Source organism: Myotis myotis, unplaced genomic scaffold (assembly GCF_014108235.1).
Source record: "Myotis myotis isolate mMyoMyo1 unplaced genomic scaffold, mMyoMyo1.p scaffold_m19_p_9, whole genome shotgun sequence".
Classification (NCBI taxonomy): domain Eukaryota; kingdom Metazoa; phylum Chordata; class Mammalia; order Chiroptera; family Vespertilionidae; genus Myotis; species Myotis myotis.
In genome coordinates, this window is record NW_023416401.1 from 23,233,274 (window position 1) to 23,255,051 (window position 21,778).

The 21,778-nt window shown below is 45.9% G+C and overlaps 1 protein-coding gene across 1 annotated transcript in view; it reads right to left on the reverse strand.

Annotated features, from left to right (window-relative positions):
* PTPRT (protein tyrosine phosphatase receptor type T) overlaps nt 1-21,778 on the reverse strand; it is a 682,122-nt gene that overhangs the window by 325,343 nt on the left and 335,001 nt on the right. The window contains exon 7 of the mRNA XM_036323307.1: nt 20,823-21,119. Within this exon, the coding sequence (XP_036179200.1) occupies nt 20,823-21,119 (297 nt within the window). The remainder of the gene's footprint in view (nt 1-20,822; nt 21,120-21,778) is intronic.

A 21,778-nucleotide genomic window follows, 5' to 3' on the forward strand; every position in this document is an offset into this window, starting at 1 on the left:
GAAGGGAAAAGTTAGGAACTTGATGCCACCTTCCGCCTCATGTCCCCCGCCTCACTGACCTGGAACAGGCGTTGGCCAAGTTTTCCTGTAAAGAGTCAGATAATCATTATTTTAGTCTTTGTGAGCCATACAGTCCCTGTTGCAACTACTCCACTTTGTGTTTGTAGCACAAAAACAGCCAAAGACAATTCACAAATAAATGGGCATGGCTTCATTTCAACAAAACTTTTATTTCTAAAAACAGGCAATGGGCTGGAGCGGACCCACAGGCCATAGTTTTTTCACCCCTCTCTTGGAAGCCTGATGGCTTTTGACCTGCAGACCGAGCAAGTCTGGTCTTGAACTAAACCTGACCAGGGTTGGAGGACATCTGTAGGTCCCCCAGTCCTGCCAGCACGTGGGATTCTGGGGCTAGACTCTTGCCTTAGGACTGGTATTTGCAGAATGCAAAGTGAGCTTCACTTGCCAAACCCTGCCCAGTTTTCTCCAGCTACAGGAAGTGCTTCCTCAGCTGAATCCATCGGGAACTACGTGCCCTGAAGTCTCAATCCAATTAGAAGGAGCTCGCCATGCTCCAGGGAGGCAGCGAGGCCGTCTCGCTGCTGAGCCTCCAATGTCTGGAACACGGGAGATGCTTAATAACCATTTGCTGGTTGGGTAACTAGGGGAATAAATGACCTATGCCAGCAGTTTGCCCTAATGAGCAAAACCTTTCCTAGGCTGCTTGGTATCCAGGTCCGTCTCCCAGCCAGCATCCTCCTGCTGGACCCCACCATTGTGTGACAGCCTGCAAGATGCTGAACCACAAAATAAATAATTCCCCGAACTTCTTTATAACCCCCAAGGGAATCTTGAATTCATGTAAAGCATTACGGGACCTATTTATATGTTGGCCTTATAAAAGCTGGTACTTTTATGAAGCGCTTACTCTTTGATCAGAATTTTACATACATTATTTCATTGAAGCCCCAAACCAGCTCTGCCCAGTACTGATTATCTCTTTTGCGCTGAGAAGGGAACTGAGGCTAAGAGAATCAAGTAACTCGCTCAAGGTCATATGGCTCTTAAATTATAATGAGGGAACTGAATACCTAACTGTGAGTTTCAAAGCATATACTCTTAATCACCACGCTCGCCTCTCTAGATAGAGCCTTGGCCATATGTTGCAATCAGTTCCCTATTGTTAAATTAAAATATATTTAGTTTTTCTCATTATGGACATGATACGCAGGATCTGTTGACTATTAAGAATATACAAAAAGATTTAAAGAAGAAAAGAACAAAATCACTCCTATTCCCCAGAACTGGAGATATTTTTATGCCTATGCATATACCTATTTATTTAAAAATTAAACTCCTACTGTGCATTTCGTGTTGTGATCTTCTTTTATAGCTAAACAAGTCACACTTAAAAAAACCTTTACATGTTCTTTGGGGCCATGTGTTTTAATGGCTGCCTAGGGAAGGACAGGCCCCATTCCAGCCACCAACCCTTTATTACCGGGCATTACATTTGGCTTAAATTCTTTATGATTATAAGCAACACTGTGATGAACATTCTTATAAGTATTTGCATGAAACTCTGATGTCCCTAAGACACATTTTTGGAAATCAATCTATTGAGCCAACATAAATGAACCATTTTATTTTAAAGGCTTTTGATATATATTACCATATTACCAGAAAGTTGGTACAACTCTGGGATCCCCAACAGAAAAATATGCCGATTTTCAACCTCTGCCACCACTGACTATTTAAAAAAATAAGTGTTTGTGTGTGTATCTTTTTTTAGAATACTGGAGAGAGTGGATTTGTTTTTCAGCTTAATTGGCCATTTGCATTGATTCTTTCATGAACATCCTCTCCATACCCTGTGCTCATTTCCCTGTATGGCTCTTCATTTTTGTTCATCATTGTTTTATGAGCTGGTAATTATAATCTGTTTTTAAGAACATAAGCTGTTTTGCATAAGTTACAAATATTTTTGTCAGTTTCTCATTTGCTTTTAAAATCTTTTAGGTATGTAGAAGCTTCGGAGTAGTCAGATCTCTTATTGCTTTTCCTTAACCATTCATCCTTTCCACAAATATTTACTGACTCTTTAATATGACCAAGGGGATGGCGGTGGTCCACTAGGGATACACCAATGGCTAAGAAAGATAGAGTCAAATCCTTGCTAAAGCTTGTGTTCTGAAAAGGGAGACAGACGTTAAATAAATAATTACACTCACAATTAAATTCTTAAAATTGTTATCAGGACTTGGAGATAAAGTGCAGGTGTCAGGAGAATTATAACAAGCAGAGAAAAACCAGTCTGGCAAATCAGGATAATATGTGAAAATAAATTCAAGTCAATGGGTAAGTAGAAGTTACTAGGGCAAAGGCGGGGAGGGTGTGTATTGAGTGGGGTGGATACCTTTGGGAGGGCAAGAGCAGGAGGAGAAAAACCATCTTGGGGAGGGGGCAGATATGGTAGCTTGGACCAGGGTGATGGTATACAGAGGACGTGCAGGAGATTTGGGGGTGCTGAACTAATGTGAATTGGTGGTGATGGATAAGGGTGAAGAGATGGAGAGAGGTGTTAAGGAAGACCCAGCTCTTCTGCTTTATACAACTGGAGTGGATCAGAATGTTGTCCATAGAGAAGAAGCTCAGAGGAGAGTTAGTTTGGGAAAGCAGCCGCAGGTGGGCATTTGAGGGCAACCAGGCCTATGGGGGGGGGGGGGGGGCGCGCGCAGTTGGGCGATCAGGCCAGCAGGCTGAGGTAGTTAGGGGAGGCAGTTAGGGGTGATCAGGTCGGCAGGGAGGCAGTTAGGGGTGACCAGGCCAGCGGGGGGTGGGGGGGGGCAGTGAGGGGCGATCAGGCCAGCAGGCAGAGGCAGTTAGGGGTGATCAGGCAGGCAGGCAGGTGATCCCCAGGATCGGGCCATACTTCATTGGAGGCGTGTATGTGCCCTTGCGGCAATTTTGAGTTGCGGTGTTGGATATATGAGACTGGGACCAATGTTTAGAAATTAAAACCATGGGCAGGGAATAGATATTGTAGTAAGAATGTAGAGGGCAACAAAAAAAAGTAGGTCTAGGACTAAGCCCAGAGGAACTCCAATATTAACAAATAGGAAGAAAACAAAGACACTGAAAAATAGAGGCTGTGTTCAGAGAGGCAAGGAAAAACCAGGAAGGTGAGCTGTCATCACAGCAGCAAAGGGAGGACCCAGAAGGGCTGGTGAAGAGTGACAGGTGTGGCCCTAGCCAGTTTGGCTCAATGGACAGGTCATCAGCCCGAAGACTGAAGGGTCCCAGATTTGATTTTGGTCAGGGGTATGTACCTAGATTACAGGTTGCAGGCTTGATCCCCATGCAGGGAGACCACCTGTTTCTCTTCCTTCCTTCCTTCCTTCCTTCCTTCCTTCCTTCCTTCCTTCCTTCCTTCCTTCCTTCCTTCTTCTTTCTTTCTTTCTTTCTTTCTTTCTTTCTTTCTTTCTTTCTTTCTTTCTTTCTTCTTTCTTTCTCTCTCTCTCTCTCTCTCTCTCTCTCTCTCTCTCTCTCTTTCTTTCTCTCTCTCTCTCTCTCTCTCTCTCTCTCTCTCTCTCTCTCTCTCTTTCTCTTTCCTTCCTTCCTTCCTTCCTTCCTTCCTTCCTTCCTTCCTTCCTTCCTTCCTCCCTCCCTCCCTCCCTCCCTCCCTCTCTCTCTCTCTCTCTCTTTCTTTTTTTCTTCTTCCTCTCCTCTCCTCTCCTCTCCTCTCCTCTCCTCTCCTCTCCTCTCCTCTCCTCTCCTCTCCTCTCCTCTCTCTCTCTCTCTCTCTCTCCCCTCCCCCATCTACTCTCTCTAAAACTCAATGGAAAAAATATCCTCAAGTGAGGATTAACAACAACAACAAAAGAGTGACAGGTGTGGCTAAGTAGTCAAGTAGGATGTAACCTCATATTTTCCAAGTGGATTCAGTGTCTATAAGATTACTCATGACCCAAGCAAGAGTAATTTAGGATGAATGCTGGTGTTCCAAGCCATCCTGCAGTGGGTGGAGAAGGGAGTGGAAGGTGAGGGATTGTGCTGAGACAAGTGAACTATTTCGGATGTGACTGGGAGGAGAATGCAAGAAGTGGCGGGGACGAGATATGGAGCCAAAGTAGCGCCCCCTTCCAAACACAGGAAAGGTCATGGCATAATTAAGGGCAACCAGAAAAAATCCAGAATGGAAGTAAGAGGTGGAAGGGTGGGAAAGAGAGAGGAAATAACTGACATTGGTGGGTCCGGAAAAGGCAGAAGCAGGGTGGGTGGAAAGAAAGCACCCTTCCCTCGGTGAGGTAAGAGAAGAGAAAGAGACTATGCAGCCGCTTAGAGGAGGGCGAATTGAAGTGTTCAATTGGCCCCATTTTCTTGAAAAGAGAAGGTGAAACCATCAACCAAAAGTATAGTGAAAAGAGGAGATCCTTGAAGAATTTGGAGAAGTTTGAAAAGGTAGAAAGTGAGATGAACAGAGAGATGCAGTCTACTCATTAAGAAGAGTCTAGCTCTAGCCGGTTTGGCACAATGGATAGAGCGTCAGCCTGCTGACAGAAGGGTTCCAGGTTTGATTTTGGTCAAGGGCATGTACCTTTGTTGCAGGCTCCTCCCTGGCCTGGGCCCTAGTCTAAGTTGTGCAGGAGACAACCAATTGATGTGTTTCTACCACATCGATATTTCTCTCTGTCTTTCCCACTCTTTTCCACTCTCTTTAAAAATCAATGAAAAAATATCTTTGAGTGAGGATTAAAAAAAAAAAAGAAGAAGAAGGATCTATCTGATAGAGTGTGTGACTGTGAACATCAAGCTGTATCACAAGGAAGGCCTCTTGCTTTCTATCCACTCCTTCATTCCAGATTAAAGCAAATTCTCTTTCTCACCCCAGATCATATCAATAGTCATCTGTATTTTCTCCTATTTATTTCATGATTTATTCCTATCTTTTTCTTTGTTAATCTAACACTGCAATTTATCTGGAATCTGTTGACCCTAAACAAACAGACAGAGGTCAGATATTTCTCCAGGAAAATGGATTTACTTGGACACAATGAAGAATTGATATTCAGGATACATGGTCTAATGGTGAACCACATGCAAGTCCTGAGAAACAAAGGAGAGGAAACTCATAGAGAAGAGGAAGTTGGGAGAGCCATTATAAACAAAGAATTCTTCCTGTCGGGATCCACCATTGATGTAGTGTGAGAGCTTCCCCCAGAGACCCTCCCAACTCCAACTTAAATGAGGTTTCTGTCTATTAATCTTTACAGTCTCTTTTTTATAGTTTGAGGTTCTTTGCATATTCTTGACTGATCCTTTCATTGGCTATCTATCTATATAAAAGCTAAGCGACCATCGCAACCAAACGGACGACCGAACAGGCTGTTTGGGGCGACTAGGCTGGCAGGGGGTTTAGTGAGGGGCGACCAAATGACCAAGCAGCAGGCTGCGTGGGGCGACCAGCCTGGCAGAGGGGTTAGTGAGGGGCGACCAAACGACCGAGCAGCAGGCTGCATGGGGCTACCAGGATGGCGGGGGGCGGGGGGAGCATTTGAGGGCAACCAGGCCGGGGGGGCAGTTGGGCGATCAGGCAGGCGGGGGGTGGGGGGGCACTGAGGGGCGATCAGGCCAGCAGGCAGAGGCGGTTAGGGGTAATCAGGCAGGCAGGCAGGTGAGCAGTTAGGAGCTAGAGGTGCAGGTTTGTGAGAGGGATGTCCGACTGCCGGCAGTCCTAAACCGGCAGTCGGACATCCCCCGAGGGGTCCTGGATTGGAGAGGGTGCAGGCTAGGGGGATCCTCCCCCACCATGCACAAATTTTATGCACCGGGCCTCTAGTGTGTGTTATAAAAATCTTCTCTTGGTTTGTGTCTTCCCTTTCTCATTATGTTACCTTTGGATAAAGATAGAGAAAGATAGACTTAGTAATTAGATTGTGGTAATTACTTCACAGTGTATATTAAATCATCATGTTATATATATTAAATATATACAATTCTATGTATCAACTATACCTCAAAAAAGCTGGAGGGGTGGGGGAGACAGACTTAATAGCACATGCTGTTGGTAACCCACCCACATGCTAGCTACGCTTACTATGAAACCCTGGCTCCCTTCCTGAAGGCTGTGGAAGCAAACTTGGTCTCCATATAGGGCAGTGGTCGGCAAACTCATTAGTCAATAGAGCCAAAGATCAACAGTACAACATTTGAAATTTCTTTTGAGAGCCAAATTTTTTAAACTTAAACTATATAGGTAGGTACATTGTTATTAACTTAATTAGGGTGCTCCTAAGGCTCAGGAAGAGCCACACTCAAGGGGCCAAAGAGCCACATGTGGCTTGCAAGCTGCAGTTTGCTGACCACGGACATAGGGCAAGCAATAAGTGCCAGAGAATTAATGCCCCCAAAACATCCTTCAACCAATGAAAGACAGGAAGCTGATGGTTAACTGTCCCAGTGTTCTAACAACTCCATTGGGTTAATTCTGAGACATGTCCTATTAGTATTTCCTAAACTACTCAATACTGAAACCCCAGTGCTGCTTATTATTATCATTTCTATTGTTTACAACCCACTATGGAGTGATACTATTATAAAATACACACACACACAATTAATAGGAAAGTAAAATTAAATAGTAAAAGTGAAATTAAAAACACAGAAAATGCAAGCGCCTTCTTTTTAAAAGCTTAACCTCTATTTATGCAATTGTCTTGTCACAAACCAGGAAGAGTTCACTGTCACTGCTGGTCCCTGGATCACAGAATGTCACTGCTCTAAACCCCAGTTATTCACCCAGTTATTTTCTTGACTAGAGGCCCAGTGCACAAAATTCATGCACAAAATTCAGGGGTCCCTCAGCCTGGCCTGTGCCTCTTGCAATCCAGGAGCCCTTGGGGGACAGCTTAGGTGGGAGAGACTCCCACCACCGCCACTGTGCTTGCCAGCTGGGGGTCTGGCTTCTTACTGAGCGGCGCTCCCCCTATGGGATCGCACTTACCACTAGGGGGCAACTCCTGCATTGAGTGTCTGGCCCCTGGTGGTCAGTGTGCATCATAGCGACCAGTCATTCCACTGTTCGGTCAATTTGCATATTAGCCTTTTATTATATAGGACTAGTAGCCTGGTGCACAAAAATTTGTGCACTCGGGGAGGGGGGGTGTCCCTCAGTTATTAAACATTTATCGGCACAACACTGACCACATTGGTGGTGGTGGTGGTCTTGTCAGAATGTGTTATATTATGCAGATGAAAATCTATTTAAACAGATTTGATGTAGATATTTTCAAAGATGGAAGAATTGTCCCTGTCAACTATTTTAGTTGATTCATATCTTCAGTAATTATCATCATTGCAAAGTTTTCAGTCCCCATATGGATTGCTGGATATAATAGGTCATGCGCTGTCCCTGTCCTTTGTAGCCTTTGTGACCTTAAGGAGGACTCTAGTTTTCCATTTATATGTTTAAGTACCAACCTTACCGGCTTAAAAATGTAAGCTTTTAACACTGCTCTCTCTGTTCCATATCCTTCCAATGAAAAGTGGAGTTGGGTTGCAGCACAGGAGAGAAATTCAGAAGGGGGATATTGAAGTAATGACTACAGTAGGAGAAGAGGGAACCTATTTCCCTGGCCACAGGAACTGGTGCTCTGGACCACAGGGCTGGCAGCTTCTCCAGGTGGCTGCAGCCTGGGACCTCAGGCGGGTGGCTTGTCCGTCTCCTGGGCTGCAGCCAGCCGCAGGTGCTGGCGCTAGGACCAAAGGTGGGTGGCTTCTTCTTCTTCTGTGCTTCCAGGGAGGGCAGTCAGTTATGTGTATATGTGTGTGCATGCAAACATAGGTGTGTACATGTGTGTATGTGGAAATCTGCTGGGCAAGTCAAAACCATAGAAGAGTTGCCCCCTATCTCTTGAATCTTCCAGAGATATCCCCCACTTTTTTATTCTATCACTATTGGAGACTCAGTATTTGCAGCCATCAAGCCAGTAACTCTCGCAGTGTCTATTTATGACTTCTTCTTTCCCTGTCTGTCTTCCAACCCCTAATCATATTTCCACTTGGATGCATGATATTTACTCCCAATATGCTGTATAGAGAAGGAGTCAGAATGCTGTCTTCCCATGAATAGTACTCAGTAACAAACCAATTGCATCAGAGTTGGCCAATGCCCCTACCCACCCTTCAAATCCCTTCCACCATGCATTTCTGTTTCCCTTTTAGTTTGTTGGATTTTTCTGCTGCTCCTTCTCCTCACCCCACCACCCTTGGATCATAATGTAAAATTCTTTTACATTGTCAATAAATTATTAAAAAATACAGGTACTTTGAAAAAATATATAGGTACTTCTCTGATCACCGGTGGGGGACAGGAGAGGGGAGGCAGGGAAGAGGCGGCTGCTGGCCCCCCAAGATCTATGTGGCAGCATGCATAGAGGCCAGGACCCAGTCTCATGGGTTTTACCCACGTAGTTTGAAAGGTGTTCGAGATCTACGTGGCGGCCAGAATCCAGTCTCATGGGGTTTGCAGTTTGAAAGGTGCTCACGATCTACGTAGTGGCTAGGACCCGGTCTCAGGGGGTTTTCAGTTCGATCTACATGGGCGGTCAGGACCTGGTCTCATGGGGTTTTACCCGAGCAGTATGCAAGGTGCTCGCGATCTCCATGGAGGCCAGGACCCGGTCTCATGGGGTTTGCATTTGAAAGGTGATCTACGTAGTGGCTAGGGCCCGGTCTCAGGGGGTTTGCAGTTCGATCTGCATGGGCGGTCAGGACCTGGTCTCATGGGGTTTTACCCGAGCAGTATGCAAGGTGCTTGTGATCTCCGTGGAGGCCAGGACCCGGTCTCATGGGGTTTGCCTTTGAAAGGTGCTCCCGATCTACCTGGTGGTCAGGACCTGTTCTCATGGGGTTTGCAGTTTGAAAGGTGCTCTGATCTACGTGGCAACCAGGACTCGGTCTCAGGAGTTTTTACCCACACAGTTTGAAAGGTTCTCATGGGGTTTTACCCGTGCAGTTTGAAAGGTGCTTGCGATCTACTTAGGTGTCAGTGCCGTCTCTTCCCTGCCTCGACCGGCTTGTCCGATCACAGCTGGGGGGCGGGGCAAAGGCCCACGCTTCTCCGATGGGGGGCCGGGCAAAGGCCCCCGCTTCTCCAATCCCGCCTGGGGGACCAGGCAAAGCCCCCCGCTTCTCCGATCATGCCTGGGGGGCCGAGCAAAGCCCCTAGCTTCTCCGATCACAGCTGTGGGGCCGGGCAAAGACCCCCGCTTCTCACATCACACCTGGGGAGCCAGGCAAAGCATCCCAGTTTCCCAATCACGCCTGGTAGGTGGGGCAAAGGCCCCTGCTTCTCCGATTATGACTGGGGGGCCGAGCAAATCCCCGGGGTTCTCCAATCACACCTGGGGGACGGCAAAGCCCCACGCTTCTCCAATCCCGGCTGGGGAGCCGGGCAAAGACCCCCGCTTCTATGATCATGCCTGTGGGGCTGGGCAAAGGCTCTGCCCCTCCGATCACAGCTTGGGGCCGGGAAAGGCCCCTGCTTCTCCGATCATGCCTGGGGGGCCAGGCAAAGACCCCCACTTCTCACATCACACCTGGGGAGCCAGGCAAAGCTCCTCGGTTTCCCAATCACGCCTCGGGGGTGGGGCAAAGGCCCCCGCTTTTCCCATTACTCCTGGGGGGCCAGGCGAAGCCCCCACATTCTCGGATCACACCTGGGGGGGGCGGGCAAATTCCCCCCATTCTCCGATCACGCCTGGGGGGCCGGGCAAAGCTCCCAGGTTTCCAATCACGCCTGGGGGGCTTTGCAAAGGCCCCCACTTCTCCCATTATGCATGGGGGGCCGGGCAAAGCCCCCGGATTCTCTGATCACAACTGGGGGGCTGGGCAAAGGCCCCGCTTCTCTGATAAGTCCTGGGGGGCCGGGCAAAGGCCCTGCTTCTACCATAATGCATGTGGGGCCAGGCAAAGGCTCTGCCTCTCCAATCACGGCTAGGGGGCTGAGTAAAGGCCCCCGCTTCTCCGATCATGCCTGGGGGGGCTGGGCAAAGGACCTGCTTCTCCGATCACGCCTGGGGGGCCGGGCTGGATCTTGCCTGCTGCCTGGGTTTCCAATCACCATCAGCAGCAGGCAACTTCTTCCGTCCTTCCCGTTTGCCTCCCAGCACTGTGCCTATGTATGCAAATTAGCCACCTTCTTTGTTGGCGGTTAACTGCCATCTTGGCTGGCAGTTAATTTGCATATCGCCCTGATTAGCCAATGGGAAGGGTAGCGGACGTACGGCTAATTACCATGTTTCTCTTTTATTAAATAGGACTAGAGGGCCGGTGCACAAAAATTTGTGCACTCGGGGGGAAGGGGGGTCCCTCAGCCTGGCCTGTGCCCTCTTGCAGTCTGGGACCCCTCGGGAGATAACAACCTGCTGGCTTAGGCCCGCTCCCGGGTGGCAGAGGGCAGGCCCAATCCCTAGGTGCAGCCCCTGGTCGGGCTCAGAGCAGGGCCGATTGGGGAGTTGGGGCGCCGCCCCCTGTCATGCACAGAGCAGGGCAGATCGGGAGGTTGCGATGCCACCCTCAGTCACGCTCAGGGTAGGGCCGATTGGGGGGTTGGGGCACCGCCCCCTGTCACACTCAAGGCAGGGTCAATGGGGAGGTTGCGGCGCCACCCCGTCATGCACAGAGCAGGGCCAATCCAGGGGTTGGGGTGCTGCCCCCTGTCACACACAGAGCAGGGCCCATCAGGGGAGTTGGGGCTCCTTACCCTGTCACGCACAGAGCAGGGCCGATCAGGGGGTTGGGGAGCTCCCCCCTGTCACGCACAGAGCAGGGCCCATCAGGGGGTTGGGGAGCTCCCCCCTATCAGGCACAGAGCAGTGCCGATCAGGGTGTTGGCACGCTTTCCCCTGTCAGGAACAGAGCAGGGTGGATAGGGAAGTTGTGGCCCCGCCCCCTGTCACACACAGAGCCGCAGGGCGATCAGGGGGTTTGGGCGCTGCCCCCTGTCATGCTGATCCCGGTGCCGGGAGGCCTCGCGGCTCCGCTGATCCCGGTACTGGGAGGCATATTACCCTTTTACTATATAGAATAGAGGCCTGGTGCATGGGTGGGGGCTGGCTGGTTTTCCCTGAAGGGTGTCCTGGATCAGGGTGGGGGTCCCCACTGGGGTGCCTGGCCAGCTTGGATGAGGGGATGATGGCTGTTTGCAGCTGGTCACACACCCTTCAGGGTGGGGGTCCCCACTGGGGTGCCTGGACAGTCTGGGTGAGGGGCTGAGGGCTGTTTTCAGGCTGGGACTGAAGCTCCCAACTGCTCCTTTATTCTTTTCTTTTTTTTTTTTTATTCTGGGCCAGCTTTAGCTCTGAGGCTTGGCTCCAGCTCTGAGGCCTCAGCTGCTGAAAGTAGGTATCTGGTTTGTTTAGGTTCTATAATCGAAACTCTGTATCAACTCCAGCTCTGAGATCCCGGCTCGCTGAAAGCTGGTTTCTGGGGTTTTGTTTAGCTTCTATATTTGTTACAGTGTTCAAACTGCAGGCTCAGGGGCCGGCAAGGCAGGCGGGGAACGTTGGAATCCTCCGTCACTGAAGCAAGCAAGCCTCATGTTCGCTTCCAGCTGCCTGGCTGCCGGCTGCCATCTTGGCTGGCAGTTAATTTGCATATCGCCCTGATTAGACAATGGGAAGGGTAGCGGTCGTATGCTAATTACCATGTTTCTCTTTTATTAGATAGGATAACACACCTTGTATTGGTTTATTTCTCTTGTCAGATTCAATTTCTTTCTTCCTTACCAGTGTGCCCTAAGCCAACTCTTATACTACTTGCATTTGAATCCATATCTCAGGGCCAGATAAACGCAAACAAAAACAATAAACCTAAACAAAAGTCTTACATAAAAATATTTTCTCTATGCTGAGATCACAAGAATGTTTTCTTAAATTTTCTTCAGTGTTAAAGTTATGCACTTTATAAAATGTCACCAAACCCACCTGCAATGGTGTTTTCATGTATGGTGTGAGGTAGGATCCAATTTGAATTCTTCATCTTTATCCTAGGGCCACTTAACAAAAATAATTTATTTACTCAAGTGGCCAGACATGCTACCTTTACCTTTCCTCACATTCCCATATATGTGTGTGTTTATTTCTAGGCTCCCTCTATTTTGTTCAATTGTTCTGGAATCTGTTAACTACCCTTGTGTTGAAACCATATCTTCTTATTAGGAAAGATTTGTAAGTCTTAATATCTGGTAGAGCAATACCTGTAACTTTGTACTTTTTGTTCAGGACTATCTTAGCTATTCTTGCCTTTTCTTCTTGCATATACATTCTAAAATGAGCTTGTAAATTACCAAAAAGTATCTGATTTCTGTATTGCATTAGCATAAATTAACCATCAATTTGAGAGATAATTTTTTTATATATATTATACGTATTTGGAATATTGGGTTTTCCTGCCCATAAACATGGTATACCTTTTATTTAGGTCTTTCTTTAATATCTTTCAGTGTTTTCTGCATTTATATATACTATGCATATTAAAAGCTTTCATTAGGTTTATTTCTAAATACCATATATTTTATTGCTATTGTAAATAGCATCTTTAAAAATACCACATATTTGTTAGTTAAATGGAAATACAGGTGACTTTTTTAATGGTGACTTCTTTGTCAAACATGTTTTAGTCTCTTGTTAATTCTAATAATTTGTGTGCAAATTTCTTTGGGTTATCTATATAAATAATCAGGGCATCTGTGGTTAATAATAGTTTCTTCTTTTTCTAGTCTTTTACTTTTTGTTTAATTTTCTTGTCTCCAACCAGAGCCACCAATACAATATTTAGTGATAATAACATGCATGTTTTCCAATGTTAATGAAAATGATTTTGTTTTTCATCCTCAAGTATGGTGTTTGTAGGTTTCTTTTAGTTATTACCCTCTATCAGCTTTAACTGATGCTTTCTCTGTATCTATTTCAGTAATTATATACTTTTGCCCCTCTCTTAGTTTGTTAATGCAGTGAATTACATTAATGGACTAATTAATGTTGAACCAATATTGATTTCCTGAAACAAACCAATCTTTTCCTAGTTGTAAACAGTGCCGGATTGGTTGTTAATGTTTTGTTTGGGGCATTTGAAGCTCATTGCTCTTTTTCTCATAATAAGTTTGTCTGGGTTAGATATCAAGGTTACACTGGTGTCTTGCTAGGGGTGGTGATGTGATTTGCCTCATGGTTTAACAAGGTCATTTGAGCTGCTGTGCTGAGAAGAATACAGGGGCCAGGGCCTGAAGTAAAAGACCATTTAGGAGACCATGACAACAATCCAGGTTGGAAATCACAGTGGCTGGAACCAAAGAGCTAGCTGTAGAGGCTATAAGAAATGGTCAAAGTCTTGCTATATTGAAGGCTGAGTCAGGAGAAAGTACTGGTGGGTGGGGTGTGAGGAGTGATCAGGGCTGCTGCCTTCCACACAGCAAGGGGGCACCAATCAGAGTGAATACAGAATGGTGTTCTCTGGAGTTGTGAGAGCCAGGGCCATGGATGTGATAGAAGCGAGGAATCAAGGTTTTTGACTCAAGCCACTAATAAAATGGAGTGGTCATTCACTAAAATGGAGAAGACTGGGGGAAGAGTGAGTTTTTTGGTGGCTGAGGGATGATCAGGAGGTTAGCTTTGGACGTGTCTAATTCCAGAGTACTATTAGCAGCCCAGGTGGTTAGGTTGTACAGGCAGTTAAATAAACGATTCTCAGGGGCAGGGGAGAGGTCTAGCCTGGAAATAACAATGGAGGAAATATTTAGCAGGTAGGTGGATTTTAAAGCCCAGAGACTGGAGGAAATAATTAGAAGGAAGGAGTGTGGATCGATGGTTAGCAGACTATGCCGGGAGCCATAGGCAACCAGCTAGCTGTTCAGTAAATAAAATTTTATTGGAACCCTGCTACACCCATTCATTTCTATGGTCAGGGTGAGATACTTGAAATCGAAATTACAGAGGTATGATAGGTTATTTTAAAATGGTTCTTTGCCCACGACGAATAGAAATTTTGTGATGATCCCTGGTTTGGTTTTCCCTAGTTATATATCTGTGATTAAAAAGCCGTCTTGCCATTGTCTGATATTGACCACACACCACTTAACACAGGGAGTGCATTAAGTGCTTCACATACAGACTTTCAGGCAGTACGCCTTAAAGTGGTTGGTGGTATTATCACCCCCAAGTCACAGATGGGGGCACTAAAGTGTGTAGCAGCAACTAATTTAACCAAGGCTGCATAGCAAAGTAGTGACTGGAACCTGGATATAGAGCAGGTCCTTCTGTCACCAAAGTATTTTCTGAATCACCCCTTTCTCCCATCGCCTGGTGACATGTGGGTTCAGAAAGGCTGCGAGGCAGCCACACCACTTGTGAGGGGCAAAGTCAGGAAGTCCCAGCCCCAGCCCCAGGCTTCTTTGCCACATCACACCCTCTATAGGTCAGGATGTCCTTTACGGTGAAGCAGATTCATTCTCTTTTGCTTCAACTGGGTCTTTTTCTTCTTCCTCTCTCTCATTGTAAGGGAAAAAAAAAAGGCTTCTTGGAGGGAAATTCCTTCTTTGCCTTATCTTCTAATTCTGTGTTGTATTCCCCTTTTTTTTCCTGTATACTTTTTTAATGAATCCACATATTCCCGTTCCACAATTTCCTTTCTTCTTCTAACAGCATGGAACTTTCCATCCTTTTGACACAGTTCTACAACAAAGGTTAATTACTTTATAATTTCATTCTCTTAAAAAAAAGGCACACTAAAATTGCTAATTTTAACTGTGCTTCTTGTCAGTGGGTTCATGGAAATTTACTGCAATTAAACCAGATGTTTTCTTGCACCTAAAAGTCAGGTGGTAATTTAAGGGAAATTTTCATTTCAACATAAAGAAAGACAGAGGAGGATCAAGGGAAGTTCCTCCTCTCTTCTCTTCTTTCTTCTCCTCCATTTTCATTTCTGAAAAGTGGGGCTAATGATGGTGACCTTGAGGGTAGTTGTGGGAAGTAACAAACCAGCTTATGTAAAAGCACAAAGTCCTTCACAGTCAACAAAGGTTTCCCTTCCTGCTTATCTGTCTAGGTGATTTCCCCCCCTCTTATTACAGGTGGCATGTTTGTTACTTGGATGGTTTATTATAAAGAGAACCAGAACTAACTCAAGAAAAATCAGAATGATTTGAAAATGGTTCATAGGCCACCATTAATAAGATTGCTAGTGAGCCTTCTGGAGATAAGACAGATTGAGACAAGTTCAATCTACTTGTGTTTTCCAGCTTTGTGGGAGGAAAAATATTTTTTCTGGATATATGTTTACATCTTAAGATGTCAAATATATTTTTTTAATGGAACTAGACAGTGGTGAGTCAGTGAATGTCTCACAATAAGCTCTCTGGGTAAAACAAAACACCAATATGTTTGCGGACTTACATGGTGGAAATATCCCTACCATAGCTAATTTCAAGCAACAGATGTGATATCATGAAGCTCAGAGGCAGGAAGAAAGGCTAATGATCAGCTCTAGCAAGGTGATATGGATATTGTATGTAGCCTCCCCTTCTTAAACAGTGTATATAAACAGGGCCCTGTGCTATCATGAAAGAGGCATAAGTTCTGATGTTCATATATTCACTCAACAAATAGTTAATGAACACCTACTATGTGTCAGGCAAAAACTAAACATCTATATGCACACACACAGATAAAGCAGAGAGAATGTTAGGGAGGTTTTAACCAAGTATAAGACTGTACATTAGATAGTCAGGGGGATTATCAGGACCAAGATGTGTGGGTATATTTCTGGGCCCTTCCATTTGATACTTGGTAACCGTGGGCAGGTTCCTGACACTCTCTGAGCCTCAGGTTTCTCTTCCACACATCTGTGTCAACAGCACCTACGTCACAGCGTTTGGCAATTGCACGAATGAAGCCTATCGGCAAAATGCCTAGCTCACGGTTAGCATTTGGACACCATAACTACATTTCTCCTTACCCTTTATAATATCTCAAGGTCATCTGTATAAACACCAAAAATGTACTGAGCTCTAAGTGAGGGATGCCTTCAGGTCATACTAACATGTGCATAGCTTCTTCCTTTTGGACTAAATGACTCTGAGCTGCATTACCTATCGTCTGGCTGTCACTGCCTTTTATACTTCTCACTTTTTTCTTCTCCAGACTTCAGGGGCTTCACCATGCTCCCATATCTACACCTATCCCTAGCAACATGTAGCCTCATTCTGGCTTCTGGTGCCCTGAGAAGCATGGTGAACAGGCCTGTTGGAAACGCATATCAAATACAGGTGCTCATTCCTGAGATATGTAAGTCTTCCCTACAATTAAAGTACATTTAGTATACTAAATGAAATAAGATATGGAGTATATGTGACTCATCATTTTATATATCAATTATGGTTACATATTATATACTATATTATTAATCAGAATCAATTAAATTTTTTATAATTATTATAAATTATATGGGAGCCTAAATTTCTTTATTGTAAAATAAGAAAAACAATGTTGTTTCCTTGTTCACAATTTGGGGGTAAGATTTAATGAATCTGTGTTACTGGTGAAAGTGTGGAATGATACATCTAAAGAAGAATATGTCAACATCTAACAAACTGCATATGCCTTTACCCTTTGGTGCCAGTGATCCCACTTTTAAGAATTTCCCCTGAAAATACATCTCCACAAATACCATGCAACATGTGCACAAGGCTATTTGCTACAGTTCTATTTGTCATAACAAATGATGGGAACAACCTACGTGTCCATAGGATCCTGCGTGAATACACCATGGCACAGCCACATGCTGAGGCCCCACAAAGGAGTGACACAGTCCACAAAGCGACACGGAGTGATTTCCGGGATGTATTAAAGTAAACAAAACCAGAAGATGCAGAGTACACCTATTATGCTATCTTTTATATAAAAAATAAGAGAAGGAAAAATCGTTTGTCCTTTTTTTTGCAAGATAAACTATAGGAGAGATATTCCCAAAATGAATAAAAATGGTTCCCTTTCAGCTCGGCCGGTGTGGCTCAGTGATTGAGCATCCACCTATGAACCAGGAGGTCATGGTTCGATGACTGGTCAGGGCACATGCCTGGGTTACAGGCTTGATCCTCAGTAGGGGGTGTGCAGGAGGCGTCTGATCAATGATGCTCTCTCATCATTGATGTTTCTATCTCTCTCTCCCTCTATGAAATCAATACAAAATATATATTTTTAAAAATGGTTACCTTTCAGGTGTAGATAGAAACAGTGGGGGAAAAGGTAGAATTGGTGGCAATACTCTGAGTGCACCTTTTTATACAGTTTGACTTTTGAACGATGTGCCTGTTTTGATATTAAAAATAATGACACTAAATAAAAAGGATGAGAGGGAAAGCAAGCCTCAAAATTGACACAAACAAACCTGAGTATCAAATTGATAATATAACCATGTAGAGAGAAGACGGAACCTTGAGCACTATGTTTTGACTGCCTAAGGAGAGAAACACTGAAAAGAAAATCTTTAACCTCACTTAGTTTGTTAGAAGGATTGGTATTGTAATTGTGAAACTATTTCATTTATAGTAGGATGGAGCAAATGAAAAAAAAATCTGTGGGTTTTGGGAAACAGGGTTCTCACTGTGGGAAAAGGGAGATATATGAGTGGAATGAGGGCAAGTGCAGAAGACTCCTGAGGGGCTGGATTTGAGTCAGTATGAGCTCTTGATTTAAAATGATAAATGATACCCCCCAGCTCTACTTACTGGAAGAGACTAGAGGCAAAGACACCCCACCGAGCAGAGCACACCCAAGTTGTATATTTTAGTGCAAAGGTAGCACTGAAAGCACCCAGGAATCCTGAGAGGAGTGGCTGACTTCAGGCCTGGGGCCGAGACATTATGAGCACAGTTTAGAATATTTTGTGCCAGCAGCAAGGAAGACTAAAGAGAACATGTCAGAAGGACCCAGGAGCCAACTCGAAGGGACTCCCACTACCCATACATGAGACCATCTGAGCACTGAAAAGAATTATAAATAGTACTGGATTTTAATACATTGGGTCAAAAAATGACCTATGAGTCAATAGGGATACTAACTATGGGGAAGGGGATGAGGAGAGAAGAGCTCTCTATAAATATGAATGTTAATTAATAAATGTAGAGGGAAACATTCAAAACTCACCCTTTTGTAAATACCAGTGCAATAAATGGTTCAGGGCAGGATTGTGAAGGTGTGCTAAAATCACTGGCTGAAAAGTTCTAGAGGGATGGGACAGTCACAGAACCTCAAATATCACTGCACAGATTAGCTGATTTACAAGGGGAAGGGGGAGTGCATTTACAGTGGCGGGACTGGTGGTCCCCATCTTACCTAAGCGACTGGTAGGGGGGCCCCCTGACACATGGCACAGTGAGAGTACACACCACCAACCCAGGTGGCATTTTTGCCAAAAAATATCTCATATGCTGGTTTGTCACATAAAGTCAGGTTTAACTTACTGGAGCTGTCTATTTGATTATCTTTAAACTAATGCTAAATTTCTTAGATGCTCTTCGATGTTGTGGACATGTAGAAGAATGACCTTATCCTTAGGTCACCTATGCCGAAGAGTTCAGAGGTCACGTGTCATGATTTCTGCCATTTCTTTTTAAACAGTAAAAAAATATCACATGCATTTTTGTAAAGATTTCCCTATCATACGTATCATACATATTTATGCAAAGTGTTCACAAATGTTGAATCTAGGTGAAGGGTTTAGGGGTCTTTGTTTGATTACTTCAATTTTTCTATAGCTTTGAAACATTTCAAATGAAATCCTGGGTGTGAGTCGTTGTATATAACATGCCCCTGAGAGCCCAGAGCAGGGTAGGTCTCAGTTAATGGCAGCCGCAAAGACCACCACCAACATCGTCTTCATCTTTCAACACACTTGGCTGTGGGCTGATGAAAGATGGAGAAGGAACCACCAAATAAGTGAGCTGTGGTTTTGGCTGAGATTTTTGTGGAAAAGGGAAAAATAAAAAGCCTGTTTAGTCTCCTATCTAAGATGAAGCAGCAGGGCTCCGAGGCCATGAGCTTCTCTCACCAGCGGTGGATTACTTTGCAGGCCCTCAGCTGAAATGACAGACCCGCAAATTGCCCAGAAGACAATTTTGTCGCAGGGACAAAAGCAGCATGCGTCCAGTCAGCTCAACGCGAGAGGCTGCTCCTTGGCTTCCTGAGGGGGGTCATGGACTGGAGCCTGGCTCCAGCCTCGGCCTGTCCTGAGATGAATGAGTCCCACGGGAGCCCCTCTTCAGGGGATGGAACCTAATCCTGGTGGACAGAGGGTCCTGTGCTCTCTGAGACCTTCCTTCAGCCCAGTGGCTCCCGAGGCGGGACCACAGGAACAGCAATAAGACTAAGGACTGGTGTCTCATGTGCTGGTGTTTTTAATATGACGATGTCCACACATCTCTGCAGAGTAGGAATTAATGTTTTATTAATGCTGCTTAATTAAAATTTAATTTCAAAGCACTGCTGTACTCACGTTGTTTTGATAAAGGCTTTGTGAATTTTTTTCCCGGGTGACAAGGAGGAGAAAAGGAGAGGTTGGAGCAGGGCTTAAAGAAGGGACTTGGGAATTGCTGCTGCATATGCAGGTAGCCCTCCAAAAGCAGCCCAAAGTGGGCAGAGCATCTGGACAAAAACCAAACATCCTGAGCTGCTTCTGGATCAAGCCCTACCATTCATCTTCTGAGTCTTGAATATTCATGCTGGGTTTCGTTCAACACTGGCTCCTCCCTGTCTAGCAACCTATGGCCACGAGTTACTAATCCATCCTTGCCCTGCCTCTGCTTCTCAGGTCAGGCACTGGCCACACTGCCATTCCTTGAGCATCTGGGTAACCTTTTCTACACCAGCTGAGGTCGTTGTCTAGAACTCTGGGGAGCTTTCCTAGGGCAGATGTTTGGTTTCCGGGTTGCTGTGCTAGAAGGTCCTTTGCCAATAAATATTTTTTCCCTGTGATTTAGTGCAAATGTGACAGCGGCATTTATTGAAAACATACAATCTGCTGGGCATTATTTGAATTCTTTATATACCATCCCTTTTTATGAGCACAACCTAGAAGGCACTGGAGATATTTTTATCTCCATGTTATAGATGCAGAAACCTAGGCCCTGAGAGGTTAACCAACGTGTCCTATGTGTTGCTTAACAAGAGTCCACCTTCTCAGATGCGGCATTATTCTACCTGCTGGGGGAGGGGCTGCGCATTTGTGAAACAATGGAGCCAGGTCTGGGGAAAGGTCTGGAGGCTTTATCAGGGGCCAAGCTCAGGGCCACAGCTCCTGGCTGCAGGCAGAAGCCCGTGTTGGAGGCTGAAGGGAACAGGTTTACAGAAGCAGAACACTCAGATCACCTGGAGAAGCCGATCCAGGGAGAGCTGGACCCACAAAAGGTTGAGGTTCATTGCAAGCAGGAAGGCGGGGTCAAGGTGACAGAGGCTGAGTCCCCACTGCTGCTTTTACCTACAAGTACAGTCTGCAGGGGTTGCAAGGAGAATGGCTGCAAGGAACAATTTCCAGGGAGTCAGGAAGGGTTTGTCATGAAGGTGAGCTGTGTACAACGTCAAGTTCTATGGGAACAGCGCCCCCTGGAGTTGTGCAATGCATAGTCTGCACTGAAGACCTTGGAAAAGAGCAGATGCAGAGGGGAGATTACAGAAGTAGGAAGAATAAACACCTCAGAACTGACAGGCATGGCCCTGTAGCAGGTCCAACATCCCCCACTCCCAAGTAAGGGTGCTTCCCTGACTCACCATCCTCCTCTGTCTGCACCACCAGCTCCTCGCTCTCCATCCGGCCCTCGGGGTTGGACAGCAGGAGCCGCAGCCGGATGGTCATGAAGGGCCGCAGACCCCGCAGGGTGTAGTGGGAGGAGGTCTGGATGACCTCCTCAGCCTCGTACTGCTGCTGGTTGAACACGTACTGGTACTGCACCGTGAGGTTGTAGCTGTGGCAGCGGGTGACCGCGTAGCCAAAGGGCTCCCACTGCAGGGTCAGCTGCCGGGCCCGGATGTCCACAATCTCCACGTTCTGCGGGCCGTGCACTGGGTCTGCGCACACAAGCAAGACACAAGAGGAGACTGTCAGGAAGGTGGGGTGGGGGTCCCGTAGAACAGTGGGGAGCAGCTCTTCTAGCCTATCGCAGCCAGTCAGCCACTGCTTCGTGGGTTTTGCCGCATAGAATACAATTTATGCTCCTATAAATCAAACTCCTTTTTGTTACTTAAATACATGCATCTAAAAGAAATCATAACCATATAAAAAGGGGAAACATAAATCACCTGCTGTAAATAAACATTAGCCATCAAAATAAACGCAAAATTGTTAAATTCTTAAGGGTTCATTAGGGTACCACGGAAAACCATCTTGGATACCACCCACAGCACACCCAGCACTTTGGGGATGTGCTAAGAGAGAAGGCTGCAGGAGTTCTGACCTGCCCTCAATGAAGCCCCATCCATTCCCCTGGGAAACCAGCCCCTCTCTCCAGTTACCCGCACACAGGTGCACATGCTGGGCATGCGACCCGGTGACTGCGCCTTGGAATTTCCCTTCCTTTCATTCACAACGCAACCCACCATATCCTAGCCTTCAACCTCCTCCTCTCCTGTCCTCCTTTCCCAAACAGGCCCCTCTAGGGACATCATTCTAAACACAGATCTGACCATGCATTCTTACCCACGGGCTGTCTCCCACTCCATCCCTCCCA